This window comes from Calliopsis andreniformis, chromosome 3, assembly GCF_051401765.1.
Source record: "Calliopsis andreniformis isolate RMS-2024a chromosome 3, iyCalAndr_principal, whole genome shotgun sequence".
In the NCBI taxonomy this organism is placed as follows: Eukaryota; Metazoa; Arthropoda; class Insecta; order Hymenoptera; family Andrenidae; genus Calliopsis; species Calliopsis andreniformis.
Genome location: NC_135064.1, coordinates 7551844 through 7568030, shown reverse-complemented (window position 1 = coordinate 7568030; position 16187 = coordinate 7551844). Strand labels below are relative to the sequence as shown.

Here is a 16187-nt window from a genome sequence, read left to right as displayed (position 1 = left end):
GAAGTTCAGTGGAACTGGTGGTCGTCTAAGTATAGTCGAGATATAGTAAGAGGCTGCAGGAAGAAAAATAGCTCGGTTATGATTACGGGTTACCGGTGGCGGGGGTTGTTCCTGACCACGACCCTCTTTTACCGCTACTGCGGTGTGGCTGGCGTATTAATGCGATACACGATAGCCTGCTGGCTATTAAATAAAAAATATGAGAGCAAAATGGCTGCTTTCGCGGCGATACGTCATCGAGAGGCGTGATTTGTACTAAAGCACGGCGAAAAATTCCCCGATTCTGCTACCACGGTTGCAAGCTGCCGATGAAGCAGGCCGAGGTTAGCCCTGCAGTTACTGGTATCAATAGTGGAGCTAATGAATAGGTAGATCACTGTCGATATTTTTCTGGGCACGAGTTGACGATTCCAAATCGCATGAATAGTTTTAAAGCAGTTAATCGAATGAGAAAATTGATTCTTTTTTTAAGAACAGGTGAGAAGATATAAAACGTAGAAGGGTGAGTTCATATACAATGAATGAATGAATGATTATATACAATAAATGAGTTTATATACACTTAATACAATGAAACAAAAAAGTATTTCTATACTTGGTTTTCATGTAATAATATTTTATAGAAAAATAGTGTAATAAATAGTACAGCTTGCTAGGTTTAATAGATTGCTACATAGATATAGAAATAGTATTCGAGGTAACATTCTAGAGAAATGTCAATACTTTATAATACAAAAATAATAATTTGGGAGTTTAAAACGTATTTGCATATTCAGGTTTCATATAATAACTCTACATAGAAGAATGATGCGGTACATTTATGGAAAGCTAAAAATAAGTCCTTGATATGTGCTCCAATTTTAATCGTTAATAACCCATTATTATTGAGGAAGAACGTTTGTCCTTCACACGTCGTTTTATCAATAAACGTAATAATCCTACTAACATGAGACGCCACACACTCCCACACTATCGTAAACGCGCCAGGTGAAACAGTGGATCGAACCTTTTTTCGTTGAAGCTCAGTATGTATTAAATTAGTACTTTAGCACTTTAATTATATTCTATGTTTCAACAGAGTAAAATAAATTTCTCATCATTTGAAGACAAACGATACTTTCTTACGTTGATCTGATATTAGTGGATAAAGTTGGAATATTTATAAAAGAATATTATAATGTTATTTTTTTATGCATAGCTACTTTGTTAAAATTTAGTATGCAAATACTTCTTTGGCTCACACACTATTATTATTTTTATATATTTTCTTATTAATATTATTGCTTAAAAGTACTCTTTTAAAGTACACTATTAAAAAAAATAGTTTCTACTAATATACTATTTTTCTATATAATTTTACAAATATCTTTTCGACTCACTATAAATAAAACGATGACAGAATAGAAATCTAATTTAATACATTCGCATCTTTTGCGAGTAATAGTACCTAATTTTTCAAATATTTATTAAAACATATAGCTACTGATTCTCATTTAAGAGTTACTATTAGATGTCCATAAAAGCTTGTAGAATTAGTTATGAGAATATCAAATATTGAAAATATTTTAAACCTTTCAAAATTTGAAATTTAAAATTCATAATTCAAATGTTCCGAATATTTCAAAAATTATGCAAATCAGGATTACTTGTAACTTGCAAGATACCACGGTCAACGCGTTCTCCAGTCACCATTCGACGCCATTTTCCCAAGCAATCGAACCCTTAACATCGATTTCACCGATCCGCCGTTCGTTCTCGTTCGTTAACAATAATATTAGGGAACAGGTTTCTCCAATTTCTCGTTTTTATGGTCGCGAACATAGGCTCGTATCAACATTAATCAGCCAGGGTCTGTCTTGGAACAGGTTGAAATCGTTGAGATAAACTAATAAAACACGCCGTTCCTCCGGCCAAAGAAGGATTTTTCAATCGGCGAGAAGAACATACTTTGCCAATCCATTTCTGCCATCTCTTGCAAATTATCACCCCGAGCGCAACGCACGATACGCGCCCCCCTGTGGAGAGAGCGCGCCTCTCTCTGCTTTCCTATATGAAACTCGAACATACTTTTCTTGACACCACGAGCGGTGAATGATGCGACCCCGGGAAAAAGGAACACTGTCCTCTTTTTTTCTCGTTCGCGCGTTCCCTGGACTCTGATTAATGGAATCGATGAGTCTACGTTGGGACGTTGGTTTTCTGCTAGTTACTTGGAAAGAAATTCATGTGGGGAGAACCTCCGGATACTTGAGCGGGACAATGAATCTTTTTCGGTTCGACTTTTGACTTATTGTTAGCCCATTGGACTTCATGACTGCCGCTGGGGATCTTAAAATGTAGCACAGCAAACGCATACTAAATTGCCACTATTTATTATTACTAGATTAAGGGTAGGTTTCATTTCTTTCATTGTGTTTAAAAAATATGGATTTGTATAGATATTCATAGTATGGATATTACTTATACAGTACAGTGGGACCTGGATTATTGGAAGGACCACGAGATTTTAATGTGAAGCTTCCTTTTAATACCTAGCTTTATTTTCTTCAACAAAACATTACTTCACTGTCTAAGTCTTAATCGATGTCCTACTGTACTCTTATTGTTATTACACTTAATGTACAAATCTAAAGAACAAAAATTTTGCAGATTCGAAGTTTGGTTAATCGTGGTTCTGCTATATTGTTATGTCCATCCATAATGGCAAATGGCTTAAGTAACTATGGACATCTAAGAATGTTTAAAATTTTTGGAGTAAAATAAATCTTAGAAGAGCTTCAGCTACTTAGACAGGAAAGTGAATATTTTACTGTTTGGCTACTAATTAATCCATTGTGGAACTGTAATGTTGTCTTGATACAAGTCTGATAGTATTCCCATATTCTTTTAACAATATTGCTTCACTGTAACTAATTTTCCCCTTTGAAAAGACAAGTTTGCATCTATAGAACATTAACTGATCTTATTTCTAGAAATGAGTTTGTTAAAGTTCCTAAATAAATTCAAACTGTCTCGAGCTTGTATCGAGGTAGCACTGAACATTACTGACGCTAGAGATCTTAAAATGTACTATCGCAAACGCAAATAGTTAGGGCTAACAATAAGTCAACAACAGTTGTTGACATTACCAAATATTTCTCTACCCACAGTGATGAATGGGAGGAACTCCTACAAACATCTAATTGTAAGTAGAAACACCTAGGATTTAGAGTACCTAACTTCCTAAACGAATCACAAAGTAACAAACACGTCACAGAGATCTCGAAGAAGGAAACAAAGAAAATAGTTAGTCTGTTCAAACTCCTCTGACAGATTTACAATCCCTCTAACGGAGAAACGAATGCAATTTTCTGGCCGCAGAGACGCGGCGAGGGTGTTGGAAAACGCGCAGTAACTGTCTCGCGCGAGGAAACCTTCGCAGAAGTAATGTATCCGCGTGCTGCTGAGAAAATCGTAAGTATTAAGCAGAAAAGTATCTCTTTGCACGCTATCTGCGAGCAACAGTGATCGCTATCTGCGAAATTGCCTTAAATATTCCGGCAAAAACGACCGAGGGATACGGTTTCCTTTTCTTAAATTATGCAACGACATCCCTAATGCGCGTAATTGTTTAGGCTAAACCAATCTTAAAAATGAATTATTTGCCACTCGCGGTGACACTCCGTGGATCGGCAAAAGCGATATCCCTTCAAAACATTATAATTGAGAGGGAGGTTGGGGGATGAAGGCGGAGCATAAAAATTCGATCGCTCAGCCGTAATTTCGAGAGTGCCTGGTGGTGGCGGCCGGCTTGTCATAAACCGGATTTACCGTCGGGCTTCGTAAACTTTATGAGGATCGGCAAAACGTCGTATAATGTTGGCCAACACGGGGGAGGAAGGGAGATGGAAGGGGAGCAGACTGCTGAACGGGGGTGGGAGAGAGGCGTAGGAGGCCGAGAGAAGTCCACGGTAGGACAGGTTCAAGGAACTTCACGAATTATAGAAAATACGAGGCCCGGCTGGGCACAGTTAATTTCTGCTACCCCTCTGCGACTTCTGGCCTCCGTGAAATTATTGAAAGTGCTCGCGAATGAAACTTTTATCGGATTCGGTTTCATGTCCGTCGCGGTCTCCGTATACCTTAAGCTACTCCGCCAAATGGATTGTTGTTATTCCGTTATATTATCAATATTATTTAGTGAAACTGAAAGGAATATTCATAGCTAATTAGGAGTCATGTTACTGGAGGCGTGGAAGTTTTAATACTCGTTTTCAGCCAAGTTAGTTGTTATGATCGTTGAATGTTTTTGATCCTTGAATTACATTACTGTACTGACACGCACTATCTCTTTGTTACACAGGAATCATTAAATGAGAGAGAGAGAGAGAGAGAGAGAGAGAGAGAGAGAGAGAGAGAGAGAGAGAGAAAGAGAGAGAAAATGTCGATGCGACTAAAATCGTTCGATTTAACCGTACTAATAGCTTTCTCAATATTTGAACGTACTAATGAGTAAAATTTTTAATTACTTATTATTTGGAAACCTACGTTCACCTATGATGAATGGAATCGACTGTTAGATTAAAAAGTACTCAACACTGCAAAAACAATAAAAAATATCTATAAAATATCTGAATAACGTTGCTGCTATCGTAAATAACTTCATAATAGCGTCATAAATTAATAGTTCAAATCACAGCTATCAGATTAGAACAGATAAGCAATAATTGAATTCGTGACAACCAATTGCTAATGGCAACCTTATTGTTCCCTACAACGACTCCAAAAAAAAATCGAGAGACAGTATATAGGGGTATAAAATTCCTCACCCCTTACCCTTTCATCATCTAGTCCAAGTGAAAGTCGGTCAGAACATAAAATACTGAACAAATATACGGACTAGCCAAGATTGGAAGATAACTAGTCCAAATGGTTTTGTTTTGTACCTCAAGACTAGTGTAATAAATGTTTTGGAAGTATTGCTATTAAACAGTCTATGTACCTTATCACTATTAATCACTATTAATCACCTACTACTAATTAGTTTCCAAACTAACTAACTATTATTTTTGTTTAAAATTAAAATTTAAAATTAAACAAAAATAACGGAAATAATTCCACATAGTACATTACCATCATAATAGTAACGACATGAAAAGTTATTGAAATCCCTAAATATCCCAGCGGTAACGAACGTGCTAATATAAATAGTAGTCAGGCGCAACGCCATTTTAGCTTATTATAATATATTTACACATAAATTTATTTGTGCATGCCCTAATTCATTTAATAGGCGTTTTCTATCTTAAACGTAATCAGAAGTGGTTTAGATTTGAGCCTATACTAGACTGTAAAGGGGTTAACATGGGCCATCAACGTCGTCCCTGGAAGATATCGTCAAAACATGGCATGCGCTAGCTTCAGAGCTGTCAGAATGTCCCGTCCAGGGATCAGTTCACGGCACGAGCTACGTAACGCAATTAACAAGTCGGCAATTAATAACCGGCCGTTATAGATGTTGGCAGGAATCGTTCGATCACATGGAATCGCGGCCACCGCTTCGATACGCGCGAGTGGTATCGTTTTCCCCCACTTCGTTCACTGATTTCCCCCACCGTTGGAGCTTCGTCCCTCCCCGACCATGGTTGGTCTCACCCTCGCCACGTTTCTACGGTGTGTGTGCGGCTAAAACGCAGGAAAGGGAACGTAATAGCCTCGCATGATACACCGCCATTAATCCGTGTATATACCCTTCCATACTTTGGAGGAATAGACACCTCGTACGCCTCGGTTTCATAGCTGGTTCATCAGCCGGATATCTCTCCCTGCTCTCGCTCTCCTTCGGCTCTTCCTGTCTTTTCCTCTCACTCGCGATGATTTAATTTCGCCCCGTTCCCTTCGATATGCTTTCGCCTCGTTTCTTCAGCCTCAACTGGTGGGCCAACTGGAGACTCAAGGGATCGGATGACGGTTGGGTTCAGGATAAGTGGATTAGGGCTGTTTTTTTAGGTTTTCAATGTTTCGACGTTGGCAGTGTGAAGTCGCTGGAGCCTCGATGCCTTGTCAGTGATAAGGTATCAGTGTTTCGAGGTTTGGAGGCTGAGCTAGATATGTAGGAAGTGTCGAAGGATGTTTACTAGGATTGTCTTTTGTTAGTAATTCTTACACTAGACTGTCCCTTTAATTTTTAACACTTTTACTATCATATCACATGTGTGATACATAAGTGACAATTTTTGTATAATAATGAATAACATTAATTTAGTAGTGCCAAATGTTGGTTAGTCCTATGTCAGTGATAAGGTATCAGTGTTTCGAGGTTTGGAGGCTGAGTTAGATATGTAGGAAGTGTCGAAGGATGTTTACTAGGATTGTCTTTTGTTAGTAATTCTTACACTAGACTGTCCCTTTAATTTTTAACACTTTTACTATCATATCACATGAGTGATATATAAGTGACAATTTTTGTATAATAATGAATAACACTAACTTGATAGTTCCAAATGTTGATTAGTCATATGTTCCGGTTCGTATTCCAATACTTCTCTAAGAACAGATTTGCACATTAGTTAAAACTATTTTCCTACGTTTCCGTCTTTGCTTTAGACCATCTTCAGGGAAAGAATTTCATACCTAATTTTGTATACAATTAGTGACGTATCAACTTTAAATTATTTAATAATAATATGTTTCACTTGGAATCTGTATTCTCATTAGTGTCCAAAAACAGGGTGTTAATAATTAAGAATTAATTAGCAAATATAGTACCTACAACTGAGACGAATTCTCTCATGTTCCTATTTTCCTCATTTGAATTATAATTAAAACATGTCTCTACTTATAAAATTGAAAAGTTCGCATTGAATACCAACTGTCGACAAATATTAACACTATAGTACAAAACGCCCAGTCTATTAACTGGCAATGGCAATATGCTTCAATCAGAAACCACCACTTAGTCTGCTGTTCATTTTCTTCTTCCCCGTTCATTCATCTCCCATCTGTTTAACCACCCACTCATTCGGCCATCGATCCATCATGAAATGCGAGCACGTATGCATTGCTATGTGAACTAACGTCAGCAGAAGCGTCTTCCTACTCCGTTTCGCATTATAGGTGCGATGTGAAACTAATCATCACTTAAAAAGCCACAATGTGGACTCTGAGCATGAACAACGCATTAGCGACAAGGACGAAATTCATAGTCTGCTCTAAACATTTGTTTACTTCTCTGCAATTTTTTAAATATGTAACACGTTCTTACGTAAAGGAATAGACTCTACACTCAACTTTTTCTGAATACTACGATGAGCTCTAACAGCTTACCTGCAGGAACATTTCGCCGTCGAGATGATGATGATCGTACGCAGCAAACGCGGCTAACTCCCTCGCTCTGTAATGCGAATCGTGGTGCGAGTTTTCTTCTTTGTCTTTGTGCATCACCACTGAAACATAAATGTAAACGTAATCATGTACACGGGGGACATCGTCAATGACGTATAGCAATTATGTAATGAAAAATCAGGGGAACTCCACTGGTTCTTCGTGGAATCGAGGTGGACAATAGCCGGCGACGTACCATGACCTTATTATTACTTAATGACACGATCGGGTAAGGTACGGTTTGCAATTATACCGCGCATATTAAGTGGAAGGAAGGCAGGTGTAACTGCTACAGATCGGCGGATTATTACAGGACTTAAGAGGAAGTGTCGCTCATATCCTGTCACGTATTTCCAGATCTCTAGCAGTCTCGTTCTGTCGTATTTTCGTCTTTAACACGTTCACGCCGGCGCTGCAAAAGCACTTAAGAGTGCTTTGCTTTATCGGAAGGTGTAAGCCACCGGTGGTACGCGCCACCCGATGGGATATTCAAGTGTGAGCCACTGGTGGTACACGCCGGCATGAATGTGTTAAGATGGCTACCTTATTGATGGTAGGATTACAAGGATTGCGATATGGGACATATCTAAAGGCTGAAAAGTTCTGGAGAAGCCAAAGAGATATATAAGTGAGAAAATGCTTGTACTGATTACAACAGATTTTTCTTTTATTTTTGTTTGAAATAGATCACAACGAATTTTTAAATAGATATTTATAGCCAATAAAATGAGGTAACGTAGGAGACTATATAGTAGATATAATTCCTCAATTTATCAATGTAAGTATGCGGTGTAGTATCACTGGTTAGATTGGCATCACGCGCCAAGTAGATTAAACTAGATTATACGTTATATTAAATCTTGACTTTAATTAACTTTTCTTCGTGAAACATAATTTCGTATAAGTTAACATCATTAGATTGATAAGACGGGGCTCAGTTACCTAGTCAAGTTATAGCTAGGTAGGACTGGATCTAGTTAAGTTTATTAGTGGCACTTACACTAATTTCATAGTTAGATTCCGGTCAAGTCTGTCGACGTTACAGTTTTTAGCTATAAGTTTCAAATCTGAGTGTAAATATCCCATTTTCGCTAATTAGTTCTCTGTTTAATCTGACCTATAGAAGTGTGAGTTCAAGCTGGCGATGAGCTGCAATAATGAACAGATATAACAAAATAAAATTAGCATACGTATATATACGTAGCCATTATTTTTTATATTATGGACACTGTATTTTATATTGGTACTGCTCATCTACTTCGCAACATCTACTCAGCTCGTATAACTTACGTATTCCGTAACGAATCCAAATTATACAAAATTATGGTGATGGTTTTCTTCGTTCACGTTTTAATGTTTCTTTTGTATGTTACTATAAGTCCAAGCTATATAAGTACTACTACCTCATTTACTTCAGTAGCTATACAATAGAACCACTGTATTAATAGGTAGGCATAGGTATACATGCACAGATAAACGAACTTTTGGATAAGAGAGCCATCAGCTTTTTTAAAAATATTAACATTTTTTTATTAAAGTATGGATCAAGAAAACCGACGGTTTGTTTATGTGTTTGTGAGTTTTATATCTGTTTGGTCAATGTATAAATTATGTAGAGTATGCTCCTTATCTGAAACATTTATGAACATGTCTTCAATAGTATGTATTTTTGCTAATTCCTTTACACTTTCACTATTTTCGAACTCTTTAATTATCTTGTGTTTTGTATAAGTATTTGGAATTACGCGTTTCCGCTTACAATTAATTGATATTATCACACCTTATGGTGTTAATTTCATGTTAAATCGTAGCAATCGAAATTCATTTAATCATGGAGAAGAAGAAGTATGAATCCTACATATTTGCAACTACAAATAGGTACTATAAAATTCATGTCATTAGAGAGAAAGAAGTATACATATATTATGTGAATACTAGATATTTGCAATAAGAAAAGGCAGCCACTGCTAGAAAATTCCCTGTTTAGGTGATGGATTTGTATATTAGGATATTCGAATAATGAGTGTTCACATATACGGAACTATAATTATAGTACTGGACACTCTGATACAATAACCAAGCAATTTTTCGAATTAGATGATATTAAATTCCATTTACGTACACTTTATGCGAGCATTCCATTAATTAATTTCCAAAATATGGAGCAAGCTCCGCACATCGTATGCCAAAACATGCCGTACCATCCGTTTTCATGTAAAACACAGCGAGTGATGTGTACACAGAGCATCACGAGGCCTCGAGGCTGATACACGATGTTCGTATCATTTACACGAAGAAACTGATCGCGACCGGGTAAAATACGATATTTCAGGAGTTCCAGGCCGAGGTAAAGTGAAAGCACGGTATCACCGAGTGGCAAGATCGTACGAATAAGAACAAGACCACCTGCGAGTTTTGAGCGGAGGCGATGGAAGGAGCCGGCGATGCGTTTCGAAAGTGAACAACCTCTCGTGGAGCATTTAGCGTCGAAGAGCATCGATGCGTGCATGAAAGATGTGCGACTTCGCCGACGGCCGTTCATAAAATGCTGCACGCAATACTCTCCGTCAAGCACGCGTGCGCCACGCGACCCTTCGGGCCAGTTTTCATCAGCAAAATCATCACAGGAACGCGATTATCCTACTTAAGTGCGCCTATTTATCTATTCAAAGCCGATATAAATATATTTCAGTGTCTATTGGTCTAGGCGGACTAGTTGCCTGCGGGCTTCCCTTTCGCAATGCCTAGCCTCAGGAGGAATCCATCTTTGTCATCATTAATACTTTATCTTCAAGCTCCTAGATTTGATATGGCAGACGCCTTTATTCGGATATGGTAAATGAAGATTGCAGATCCGCTGATGTCTTTAATGCATTATTGGATTAATCTTGAAATAGGTTGACCAGACGTTTCGATTTTTCAAAATTTTTTCCCTATTTTTGGTTCGATATGTCAGTACCCAAAGATGTATTTTCGGGATTATTGTGTGTCCTGAATTTCAACTAGTCATAAGTTTATAATCATAAACGATTTTTTTTGTTAACAAATAATCAGTAGACTAAAGAATAAAATCGTCTAGATTTCGAAAGTACAAATGCAATAATTTTGTGCAATTTTAATATGGATATGATGACATGTGTAAAATTTACTGATTATTTAAAGGAGAATAAAAAGTTACTGCAGGATGTAAAGAGTAGTCAGAAATACGAATGTAATAAAAGATAAATGATTATTGTAGTTACTTATAATAAGATTATAAGAATTATAATCTATTATAAGAAGAACTTGATTATTTATGTGCAATTTCGAAATTGTAAAGCATATAACGTGATATTGCCATTTAAAATTTATATTTAAAATATCCTTCCAATTGATATTTATTTAGAAGATATAATACTTTATTTGCAATTTGTACGGAAAAATTTATGCTTGTACATTGCAAATATTAAATATACATACTTTTGAAGAGAAAAATTTTCTTTTTTATAGTCATTACATTCTATGTCCCGATTTTCAATGCCACTGATCTGGTCACCCTATATTGGAGACCTGTTGGTTGATTCACGTATAGGTGGTTGTAGAAATATGAAATAAGGTAGGATTCTTAAATACCACGATTTCGACCTCTATACTAAAATCTTATCTGATGTTTGGAAATTATGTGTTGTAAAAAGTATAACACTTTCTCACAACAACTTGAGATATTCGTTAAAATTCTGTGGAATAGTAGATGTTATAGCAGTGTATAAAAGCGGATGTTAATTGAGATGTAGTAAAGAGTTTTGATGTGTAAATTTGATACATATTGCAGAGGAACTTATGGTTCATTTTATGATTTCTGAAGGAAAAGAAAATGTAATTTTATTCTTTAATATTAGCTATAGTTTCAAAATATCATATCACAGAGAATTAAGTGTACTGTACCTCTAAGAGTAATATAATGACGAAAAGTAAGATAGCGAGTTAATTGTAATATGAGACTCTGAGTTATGTTTCAGTAATAACATATAAGAAAAATAATATTATACATATGTAATATTATGAAACACAGTTCACATTCTAAGGATGAACTCTGGATTCATTATCTGCTTATAATGCCCATAATTTTGCAGATTTAGATAGCAAAATACGTATAATGAGCAGATTAACATTTTCACATCAACACATTAACAAGCTATTTTTTTCTACAAAAATACTCTCTCAATTATTACATAGTCTTAACATAAGCAAATTTTAAGTCTCTTCAGAAAACACAACCAATCCAAGACTTCCATAAAATCCACAATATTTACGTTTATGCAGCCCGCATCGCAAGAAAATCCATAAATCTATAATTTTTCATGTTACTTTCTTATTTACGCCCGTTCTAAGACACGTTGGTCTAAAGAAACATGATAGGTATCTCATACTAGTACCCTCTCCTCTACTCTAAATGGAAACGACTAATGAACGAATCACTCTGGCAAACCACAGTAACAGGTTGCATCAAGGAGGAAGGAATACCGCGGTCCGATTCGAAACCCAAATGAGAAGCGTTTCAGAGAAGGAACGAGGTTCAACGACGCGTGCAGGAAGGATGAGCAAGACGGAGGTTGTTCGCTCGTAAATAGTCGCACGCAATGTCATGGTGCGGCCGCGTTCTGCCACGCGACCCTCTGGGACAGGACCCCATTAGGATGGCCGTCGGGATAACGGCGTACCGCAGGATACGAACCTCCGGGCTCCGCTTTATTTACCGTCACGACAATTCGATTTTCAATGCCCTTCGAGAAACCGCCCCTTCGTTGCCTGGCTAATGACCGTGTTTAATGCTTCCCAATCGATGACTTCTCGCTTCCGGGACATCCTTGCCTATTGAATCAGCTAAGTAAGTGGACGAAGCGTAAACAATTTTCTGAGAATTAGAGGAACCAATGAGCGAGAATAGTAGACGTACGTATTGTTGAGAGATAAGTAGTAACGATTCATAAATTTAGAAACGCACGTTACATAGATTAGTATAGAGGAAAACAATGTTTGCATGAGGAAAATCGCTGCGCCACCGGACGTGAGGCTTTTAGTGGGCAAAAGTGTTACGGAAATTGCGTGAAATAACACAGCCACGAGAGAAAATGGAAAATGCTCATAGATTCCAATCGGGCCTCGTAGCCTAACCGTAGCACCTGAACGCGGTGCTCGACAATCGCGATGCACCCATGAGATCGGTAATAATAAACATGTTTCCTCCAACAAGGTCAGTTCACGAAGAGACTGCGGAACAGACCGGAAATGGCGGAACTGAAAGCCGGCAAAAGGACAATCGGAATGCATGAACGAGAGCAATGGCGAGCTTGTGGCTATAATTGCGTATATTAATATGTGCATGTGATTATGTACCTGATACTAATAAAATTTCTTTCAGCTATGTTACGTCGTCTTCTCAGATCTTGCTCAAATTTTCAACTTCCTGAGCGTTGGCATATAAACGTAAAGACAATATAATAAAGATTTTTATATCGTAACGTTATTACCGAAGTATCGTAATACTCGAACCTTCCATTATCAAACATTTTTGTTATCTGAACAGAATATCTATTAACAGTAACAATATATGTGTACTTTTTTGTATTCATAGAACTAGGTGCATAGAGTATACGTATATTCTATGATAAAGACGACGATAGCGACGAAGATATTGTGCATATGAATTTTACACAAGCTAACATCGAACAAAAGTGATAATGAAGATGTGCTATCTAACGTTGAAGCATTCGAGGCATCTGGAAAATTCTTTTATAATTGAAAGTATTAAAAGAATGTAATTCTATAAAATTATTCAGACAGAAGGATATGGGATTCTTAACCCCTTTGCATACAATGACGAGTCAGACTCGTGGTCGTAATTTTATGCCAAACATAAATATAATCAGACTCGTGGCATTGTTACCGGGAACATCTTTTCTCATGACTTTGGGCTCACATCTTGCTAAGCTAATTTGTATTGCAAGGGACTAAATATTGCAAAAATTAAAAAAATTATATTTAATATGAGAAACATAATTATTCTATCACACTTATTGATCCTAATCCTAATCACCCTTGTCATACTTTCGCCTTCTTATTTAAATAAGGGAGGCGCTTCTGTATTTCCACCAGATTACCTCAATTTGAAGACATTAGACAGGTCTTATTTAGACGCCTTCCCAAGTCCAAATAATGACTCTGATCAGACAACCTATTCCACTCTGTTCCCTCGTCGAGATGACTTGCGTTTTACGCAGAGCAGCTCGTCCGGGGCTGGCTAAGTGAATGGTTAAGTAAGTGATTATCTCCTTGAGCGTATAATCGATCGATGATTAATGGGATCGGCGTCGTCGGATGCGGCCCCAATTAGGAAGCGTCCCCGGCGATCAGCATGACGATACGCGTGCCGTTGGTTGATTGTTTGATTCACGTGGCCCAGGCAGTGGGCGCGGTGAAGTTGACTTTTAATTTTCGCTCGTCACTTTTGCCAAACGGGAAGTAGAGTCCTTCTGTTATTATACCACTAACGACTGACATGTCATATAACTATAATGACTAAACCACAGCTCGCTCTTAAACATTTGCTGCGGCTCCTGAGTTCACATTATTAAAATTAATTTACAATACGCCTATTCTCCAACAAAGAAGTTTCTTCTATTCTACACTAGAACTAGTGGAAGAGTCTCAAGTCAGATAAAACGAAGTCAGTAGAATAAGTATCGAGTGAGGCGCAGCGAAGTAACTAGAATAGGTCTCAAGTCAGTAATATTTGATATTGAACAACCTATACTACTATATGAAACCGTTTCAATGGAGATTGCAGCTCTCGAATATCACTGACCGGCGAAATATGGCTCTTATTGTAACAAATATTGGCTACCACTGTCATATAGCTTCAAATCATGGTGGGACCAGTTAGTCCACGCAAGGACGAATAGCTACGAACGCGTGACAGGATCGATTTTGAATTTCGCTAGCGATATCAAACGGGTCATAGAATTCATGGTGCACAATTAAAACGTTCGAAAAGTCCACAGATCACCATCCGTGATAAATAATACCCAGCAGAGTATGGCGGAGGAACGGCAGCAAAAGGTCACGACACAAGAGAACGCCGGTGCAGATAATTGGTTCGCGTGGGGAGGAAGAATACGCGATAATTGGCCGGGATAACGGATTACGAGGTTCCAGGGCAAAAAGAGTCGAGTCGGTGTGGATCGTCTGTTTTTCAGAAAGCGAATCGAAAAATGTCGCGGCAGTGACCTGACGAAAAGCACTTCGTCTCGTGTTATCGTAGAAGCCATTCGTTTCCGCGACACAATCGGCTCGCGAGGGACAAGTATATTAGTGCGCGTGCCTCGCGCTTAATCGTTCATATTCGTTTGACTCGGCAGGAATCTCGGGGTGAACCGAGAACTTTTCTCGTCGTTCGACCGCGATTAGCCCCTTTTGTGTCGCGGCGAAGCGACGCGAAATCAGACGAAGATCGAGAAAGCAGTAGGGTAATCGATCACAGGCATTCTGCTGGTCTTAAACGCAATAAGGATTCGGAATGATCGGAATGGTGATAATTAATCCTTGGGAAGTCTTCCATCATACGCGTTCGAGGAAACGCTTACCCACCAATTTCGAGTTTTACTTTTGTTTCCTGTTTAGCAGTTTCAATGGAGATTATACAATTCTATATTGAGATAATACAATTCTACGCAAGATAGCTTTTTTTTTGTTGAAATGAATAAATTTTTAGCTGGATCGAAAAATGTATTGAGGAGACAATATTAAATCACAATGTTTCTCAATTTACATATATATATATAAACGTTCTAAATAATACAGATAAGTACAGTGATTTGATGGTTTTGCAAAGTCATATGCTCTTTAAGCTGTTAACACTTAGAAATTTAACCCGTTATTAGATATACAATATCAGATAATTTTATGATCGTAGATAGTGGTTCAAAGTGGAAGCTTTCAAAATCTTATTAAAAAAAAAAAAAGAAAAAACTTATAAAAGAAAATTTATTGATACTTAGATGTTTAAGCAATTTAGAATTATCATAGATATATAGAACTATTTATTAATTTGAACTGAAAGACATCTTTTTTTTAGACTACTAATTCGAATGAAGGATGTTATACATGTTTGTTATACATGATGGATATTTCACGTTATCTATTTCTTAAGAAATCAACCCCTAAGTACCTATTCTTGAAACTGACTTAAGTAGATGCTGCCAATCACCTTTTAAGACCAATTTTAACGATGACTTTTATCAATATTATCAACAGATTCTTATTGAACTTCTGATTGAAAAATGCATAGATCATGACAACAGCGTCCATTCTTCATTTGCTTACATTTGTCACTACTGAAATGCAATGAAAGTAGTAATGAATTAGTGCATCTATGGATCCCTGTAAACATGTTCAGCATAGAATACTAGACCTGACTTTGGGAATTTGACTTCTTCCCCCTTTGATCTCATTTCTCTAAATTTCTATTAGCGGATATAAACACTGATCAGCCAGCCACCCCAAACCGTGAACGATGTATCGTTGAAGAACCCAGAGAATCGTGGCCGCGTATTTCCGCGGTCGATCTGATACCACTCGTCCAGGGAGCCCAGACACGCCGACAGTTTTTATCGAGGGCGACGAGCAGCGAGGAAGAGAGTAGTTTCGCAAGCGCTCTTTAGTGCTCGACGCCAAGATACACACAACCGTCGCCCCGTGCTCTGTACGTACACGTACAGTGACCGTATAAAGTAATCCGTCAGACAGAAGTGGGGTGATAATGCATGAGTGCGGTCGCCCCGCCCTAT

General features: G+C 37.7%; 1 protein-coding gene across 1 annotated transcript in view; it reads right to left on the bottom strand.

Moving 5' to 3' along the window:
* Ss (aryl hydrocarbon receptor spineless) overlaps nt 1-16187 on the bottom strand; it is a 138266-nt gene that overhangs the window by 28030 nt on the left and 94049 nt on the right. Inside the window, exon 3 of the mRNA XM_076393721.1 lies at nt 7306-7424. Coding sequence (XP_076249836.1) covers nt 7306-7424 — 119 coding nt within the window. The remainder of the gene's footprint in view (nt 1-7305; nt 7425-16187) is intronic.